The following is an 8,070-nucleotide window of genomic DNA, read 5'->3' on the forward strand; positions in this document are numbered from 1 at the left end:
AGGGGTATCAAATAGTCCTAAAATCCACTCAGTTTTCTCTGAACAGAGATTCCCAACAGATTGTAATTCTGGTAATTTTTTATCCTCTCTGAGTTGGTGATAGAGATGATCAACTATTAGTTTATTCCTATGAATGAGGATCTGCAGAAGTCTAAAAAAAAAAGAACAATTCCACAGAGATCCTTCTGTACAGCAAGCCTTCCCTGTATGGCAAACGTGCTTCATCCTGTTTCATGCACGGGATCTCATGTACATAAACGATGAGGTTTTGTTTAGCTTATAGATGAGTCGAGCCCAGAGCCCAGGCTCATGGGATTCTCAAAGTTGAATACTTATCCTTTAAGTGGAAGATTATATAGGTATATTCAAGTCGTCTGACTTCAGAGGTTTCAATACTTAGCATTTTCTCTGTGAATATATTAACAAAATCACATGTCTTCATGAACAAACCAAAATAAAGGTAACAGGAAGCTAACATAAATATGCATGGCCTAAGATATTGAGTCTCTTTGCTTAGGATGGTTTTCTTTCTAATCAAACACCCATAATTTCAATTGACCCAGAAGTACATAGTCCTTACTACAGGAGGGACACATACTCCACCCTTGCAGTCAGATATCTCCAAGAATAATTCAAGGTTGCATCAGGGAAAGATTTTCTATAACATTGGAGCTTGTGAATGAGAAATATAGGACAGATATGATCATCTTTAATGCTCAGGAAATCCTTTTGTACTTTGCATAAAATGTAATCCAGCCATGATTGGGAAATAATGGGAAAAGAGAGAGGAAAGAATGGTTTCCAGGGTGTGTCAGCAAAACTCCCGTTAGAGGGGAAAAGGGGGCAATGAGATAGGCCAACAAATTTCCCTCCTGGCAACAGTGTTGGCTGAGATGGATGAAATTTAATATTTGTGATAATGAATTTTCTTACTTTTCTCCAAAGACATGAACTACATAAATCTTACCCCAAAAGATGAGACAAAACCACATGGTGCATGGCATTATTAACCTAAGAAGCACCTTTTACTATGAAGTGGGAATTGGGATCTTGGCCAACACCATCCTCTTTCTGTTCCAAGTCATCAAGTTCCTGTGTGACAAGAGGCTCAAGAACACAGACTGTATCATCGGACTCTTGGCCCTAACCCACCTCCTGATGCTCCTCACCATGGGGTTCATAGCTGCAGACACTTTTACATCTCAGGTGGGGCTTTGGGGTGATGTCACATGTAAATCTTTTGCCTACTTGTACAAATTGATGAGGGGCCTGTCCATTTCTGCCACCTGCCTGCTGAGTGTCCTGCAGGCCCTCACCCTCAGCCCCAGAAGCTCCTGCTTGGCAAAGTTTAACCCTAAGTCCCCACAGGACAGTCTGAGATCTTGTCTCTTCCTGTGGGTCTTCTATATGTCCTTCAGTGCCCACTTCTTAATCTCTGCTATTGACAACTCCACTGTGACCTCACAGGGCCTTATATTCCTCAGTGACTCCTGCACTATCTTACCCATGAGCTACATTCTCAGGCATTTGTTTACCATCCTGGGTGCATTATGGGATGTCTTCCTTATAGGGCTCATGGCCCTCTCCAGTGGGTACATGGTGACCCTGTTGCATAAGCATAAGAGGCAGTGCCAGCACCTTCATGGTGCCAGCCTCTCTCCAAAAGCCTCCCCAGAACAGAGGGCCACCAGGGCCATCCTGGTGCTCATGGGATGTTTTGTGCTTATGTACTGTTTGGACTGCATCGTGTCCTCCTCAAGAACCATGTGGAATAATGATCCTGTGTTCCGTTCTTTCCAGATTATGGTGTCCAATTGCTATGCCACAATCCGTCCTTTGGTTTTCATCTGCACAGCAAGACAAAGTGTTGCCTTTTTGAAATGTTTGTGGGGGAAGGACACTCAATGTTGAATCATTGCATGATGGGTCAGTTCTCGACCTGAGCCACTGCACTGCCGTGCATCAATGCATCATGGCAGAGTGAGTTTGCTCTCTGTGTTGGATGAATGCATAAAGTGGTTCTTAAAAATGATTACATTGAGCTTGAAAATGACAAAAACATGACAGATTCTTGTTCATATGGCTCTAACAAAGCTAATAACTTTATATCTCTGATTGATGTGTGAAAGGAACCCTAGGAGGTAAATATCACTTTCTTTTTCTGAATCAGTACATACAATTATAGGTATGTGAGAGATTGGAGTGGTTTTAATAAATCAAGAGTCTCAGAAATCTCCTTTATGCCTAATAGATTGTAAACATCCCTTATCATGAACTGCCATATCATCCATCAATTGAACTTTTATGAATATAACAAAAAACCGGATATAGGGACAACAACTATTATTTAAACACCATTGCTCAAGATACCATATTTATAATAGTCAGTGATAGAGACAGTCTGATATTCTCAAGCATATGAATGTATGAAGATATGGTCTGGATATATCATGGAGTTCTACTCAACATTAAATAGGAAAAAGATTCTGATGCATAGGAATCCACAGATGAGTCTTGAATTTATTATGTCAAGAGGGTACATGGCGACCCCCTTGCAAAGGCATCAGAATCAAAATTGTATACATCTACACACAGGGGGTGGAATATTCAATAGTACAATATGCAAAGACAAAATATTGCATTAAATCTTAAACATAGCATAAAATAGGAAGGTGATGCTGATGTATAAGAAACCACAGATGAATCTTGAAATCATTCAGTCAAGTTACCGTCACTCACAAAAGAATCAACATGCTGTAAATCTACCTGTAAAAGATGGAAATTTGGGTCATATAATTTATAAATTCAGAATGTAATATGGCATTTTCCAGCAGTTGAGGAAGGTGTGCCCTGGGGAATTTTTATTTAACGAATCCAGATGTAAGGATGATGAAGCACACAAGTCACACAGGGAGAACTTCCTGTATAGGTTATCTTTTCAGGATTGTTCTAATTTTTAAAATGCAGATCCTCATTTATGTCAGTTGGTAGAATTCTTAGGATTGTTTTAATATCTGAGCACCTTCTGTCACTAAGTCAGAGAGCTGAAAAAAATTTACCAGAATAGCACAGTACACTGGAAATCTCTGTTTGGAAAAAAAATGGTGGAGTTTACGAAGATTTGAATTTTTCTATATAGTTACATATTTTATATATTTTGATTATCATGTCATAATCTGGCCTATTCATACAACTTCTATTATAAAATATTAGAAAGCACACATGTTTTTCATTGTTTTCCATTTATATTTATGGAATTCTTATGATAAACCAAACCATAAATTAAAATGGATCTGGGTACACTCCACTATAAGGATTTAATTAAAGGATAAGTATCCAAACTAATCTTGAAATATGAGTCTTCTTGAAGTCCAGATTTTTCTTCCATCTTTCAAGAAGCAGTGATATTTCTCCAAGCTCAAGAGGTCTACGTATAAAATTGATCCTCAAGGTTTTGTTTTGCAATTCTGGATCTCAAGCCCCGGACCCCATACATGCTAGGTAATTCTCTACTACTGAGCTACATCCACAACCCCTGTTTGAGAAAAATTTGTAATAACTTACTGTCAGAATATTTTTCTGGAAAACATGCATTGACTTTCATGCAAGCCTCTCATATATGTACTAGTTAAGATTTAATTTGTGTTTGTACATACTGAATCATAATATCATCTAAAAAGCAAAGTCTTAAAGCTAAATTAGTTCATGGGCATATAGATGTGAAAGATAAGATGCTAAGAAATTCCCAGTGACTCAGGAGGCTGAATCAAGAAGACCACAATTTTGAGGCCAGTCTCATCAACTAACGTGACCCAAAGTAACTTAGAGAGACCCTGTCTCAAAATTTTAATGAAAGAGCTGAGGACATAGCTCAGTCACATAGTGCCCCTGGGTTCAGTCCCAGGTATGAAAAAGAAAAAAAATTGCTAAGGAAATCTGACATGTGAAAGATTTGAGAATATAGGGTAAAACCTTTAAGAATTCAGAACTCAAGTAGATATTTGCTTAAAAGTTTAAATGCAGGATTTTTAAAATTTTAACCTTTAATTGAAGTAAATCTTGACTTGAATCTGGAGTACACTATTAAAAATCTATACCTGTTTAAATTATTTTATGATCACATTATGGTAATTAACCTGTTTATTTTCTCAAATTGTATCATTTCTCAGTAATAAGGAGGCTCAGAACTCTTCCCCTCTACTGAGTTGCTTTTATACATAAAATGTCATACAGCCTTTCGTATATACTTGTTTGAATTACTAATTCAAATGATGCTATAAAGAATAATGTTGTATCTGTGTATTTATAGTCAACATATAAACATTTATTTATAACATTTTAACATGAAAATGTACAATAATTGTTGTGAAATTGCTATCTCTTATGCCATAATTGGAGAATGGAGAGTTTTCTTTCATTGCATTTAATTCAATTTAAAAGTTGAGGTACCCAAATACAGCCTTGTAAAACTCTTACAGCACATGCTACGATAACCTGTAAATCTATGCATCAGATGGAATTATATTCATGTTACTTCAAATAATGTAGTCATGGGAATATAAAATTTTTGGATAAATCAGGGATGAGAAGAAGACATGAATTTTCAATGTTATTCAGAAATTAAGACCTCAGTTCATTGTTGCTTTAAAATGATTGGTAAATCCTGAAAGAAAGAACAATGCTTGTTGTTGGAGAAAAAGCCTGTTTATTAAGGAACAACTCTGCATATTTATAGAGCCAGGGGGTGGATTGACAATTATGACAGTTTAATGGTTGAAGGCTTTGACAGTTGGCTTGGGGTGCTTTCTTTTTGGTGGGTAAGGATCATGTGAGTCAGCATGACTAGTCTGATTGGTGGGTAAGGATCATGTGAGCCAGCAGGGCTAGTCTGATTGGTGGGTAAGGATCATGTGAGCCAGCAGGGCTCACCATTGAACCGCTCTTCTCTGGGGATGGGGATGTTAGTCTTTGGAGCAAGGGCCACTCCCAACAAGTCCTATTTTTATGAAGGTAAAATTCTACAATAGCAGCAAGAAAAATGAGTCACCTTTCTCCAGAGCATAAACAAGAGTGAGAGGACATTTGTAACTACAAAACCTAACTATGTAGAACAGGTGACACACATATGGAGTTATCCAGCTGGGTCCAACATTTTTTGGTGGAGGATGTGTACCCAGGGGTGTGTGTCCACTGAACCACATTCTAAGTCACCGTCCCCTCTTTTTTAAATTAAGAGACAGGATCGTGCTAAGTTGCTTAGGGCCCTGCTGCATTGCTGAGACTGGCTTTGAAATCATGATCCTCCTGCCTCAGCCTCCCATGCTGCTGGGATTTCAGGCATGTACCACCACACCCAGCTTCTCTCCAAATTTTCTATCACACACTAATGTATCCGTTCAACAAACCCATCGAATACATGCAACTTACTCACTGAAATATTACATGTTAGTATTTTAAAGATAGGTATGTAGCTATGTCTGGGTTAATATCTCATTTTTATTAGAAAGCATTCTGGTGAATAGGAGCCTTGAATAAAATCAAGCTAAAAGAAATTGTCAGGCATGTCACCTCCCAGCCATGACCCTGCCACTCACACTTGTCTACCAAACAGGAGTCTAGAGCCTCAGGGACAAGATGAAATCTCCCTTCTCTCACAAAAGGGTGATCAAGGAGGATCCTTAACTATGGCTCTTAGCACTGCAATGGTACTTGGAAAACATACAGTTACAAAAGCAAAAAAAAATATCACATTTTATAAAGTAGAGAAAGCAAACATTCTCAAAAATACTGGACCTTCCACAGACAGTGACATAAATCATAGGAAAACTAACCTGTCCAGGTATGGGGATGTGTGTTTGTGATTGCAGCATTTGGGAGGCTGAGGCTAGAGGATCATAACTGCAAGGCAAGCCTCAGCAACTTAGAAAGGCCCTAAAAATTTTAGCAAAATCTTCTCTCTAAATAAGACAAAAAAGCCCTGAGGATGTGGTTCAGTGGTTAAGCACCCAGGATTCAATCCCTGGTAACAAAATAATAATACTTTGCTGTGTCATTGTCATTTAGTTAAAAATGACAATGTTAAAACTTGCCTCTGCTCCAATCACCTTCTGTATCCTAAGGTAAAAATGAAAGAAAGAGATCCTGAAGGTGAGATTGGTCCTGTTGTATGAATCTTTGTTCTTAGAAGAAATTAGGCAACAAGCTCTACTTTGTGGCACAGTTCTAGCTGGGAAACTCTGAAGAGCACTAGAAATAGCTTGCACCTCAAGGAGGGCACAGCACCACCCACCAGGTGCTCAGCAGTGTGCACAGGCTCTGTGTGAATAAATAACAGCTTTTTGAACGCAGAGACGGAGAAGTGGGCGCTGATCCACAAGCTCCAGGAATATGGAGGATTAAAAAACCTGGAGAAATTTGGGTGAATAAATAACAGCTATTCCTGAAAAATCTTGCTGATAATCATCCATTGTTTCCGTAAATTGGAAGATTTCAAGTCCAGCTCAGGGTTCACACTTCTGGCTAGACCCTAAGAATATTTGAAAATGTGTGTTCAGAAGCTGTAGAAAAAAATTACACTTCTAACAACAAGAAACTGCAAAGGATCTTTACCACAAAGCTGTCAGGACTGGGAAATGCATACCTTCAGGAGAATCTGTGTCCCTGATGAACTCAATAAAGACACGAGTCAAGTCCAATTTGCTTAAAGGTGAAAAACATAACATGGTGCACATTTTTTTCTCTGTAACTGCATTTGCATGAAAAGATGTCATTAAAAAAAATAAGCATGAGCCTATAGACCTGAATGGGATGAAGCTCAACTTCTCTAAATAGTCTTCCTAACAAAATGCCTCTCAGACCATTCATTATTAGGAAAATGGAAAGGAGAATTTTTAAATGACAAATAAAAAGAGACCAAATGAATGGACACCTATATTCCTCCAGCCCAGCTGTTGGAACTTGTATTTCCAGGTCTTTGGTAGCAAACCACCAGGCTCACTTGTCCTTTGATGTGAAGGTGACCCAGGACCACTGCCCTCTCACTTGGGATTTGCTGGTGGGCAGACTATGGATGGCACACTGTGGATGGCACTGTGCATTTTGAACCTGTGAGATTAAATGTGGGGCCAGAAAGATTTCATGAGAAGTACTACTGATGCTTGTGGTGTAGGGAGGTGACCCCCTTTATTCATCTGTGTGTTGGTGGGCACCTGGGCTTAGGGACTCTTAGCTGTTTTCAATGGTGATATGAAAAATGCAGTCGTGCAGAATCACTCTGGTGCAGATTTATTTCCTCTGGATGTGGGATATCTGGATCCTTCGGTGGATCTATTTATGTTTCTTGAGAATACTCCAAATTGATCTTTATTATTACTGCACTAATTTACCTTCCCACAATAAATGAGCTTTTTCCCTTCCCATTCTCACCAGCATTTAATTTTGCCTTTTTGTGACTAACTCACTATTCAACTGGGGACCAGGGAACAATGATTTGCATTTCCCCGATTAATAATTTGAACATTTAAAAACTACCTGCTGGCTCTCCTGATCCTGCACCCCTGGGTCCATCGATTGGAAGAATTACTATTGCTAAGAATCCAACTCCCAAGAAGACTGGGGGACTCCTGTCCCAAAGGCTGTCAACTTGGGGTTTGAAACCACATAAAAATAAAATCCAGATATTGTGTCCACCTAAAATTAAAAAATAAATTTTTTAAAACAATTTAAAAAAATAAAATACCCCACTTCCTGTATTCCTTCAACACAGAGAGCACACACACCAACCTCTCCACGGTTCATTGGCACAAAGCTGGGCGGTGGCTCATGCAGGGGGCTGAATGATCATGCAGTGATTAAGCATTGATGATTCTTCTGTCACAAGCCATTCCAAAGGGTGACACTTTGTTTTTCAGTGCAGATGAAAACCAAAGGACTGACAGTAGCATAGCCGTTGGCCACCATCATCTGGATACAGCGACAAACAGGGTCGTTTACCGCATGGTTCTTAAGGAGGAGATGATGCAATCCAAACAGTACATGAGCATGAAGAAACCCAGGAGCAGCAGGATGGTC

At 39.0% G+C, this 8,070-nt stretch overlaps 1 protein-coding gene across 1 annotated transcript; it reads left to right on the top strand.

The window, feature by feature from the left end:
- Positions 1-975: 975 nt before the first annotated feature.
- On the top strand, positions 976-1,911 carry LOC124107581 (vomeronasal type-1 receptor 90-like). The gene has a single exon (XM_046465753.1). The coding sequence runs from the start codon at positions 976-978 to the stop codon at positions 1,909-1,911; it is 936 nt and encodes a 311-aa protein (XP_046321709.1).
- The last annotated feature ends 6,159 nt before the right edge of the window (positions 1,912-8,070 follow it).

The sequence above is a fragment of the Marmota monax genome, unplaced genomic scaffold (genome assembly GCF_021218885.2).
Source record: "Marmota monax isolate L192 unplaced genomic scaffold, Marmota_monax_Labrador192_F-V1.1 WCK01_AAM20220418_F8-fsc01712, whole genome shotgun sequence".
Taxonomy (NCBI): domain Eukaryota; kingdom Metazoa; phylum Chordata; class Mammalia; order Rodentia; family Sciuridae; genus Marmota; species Marmota monax.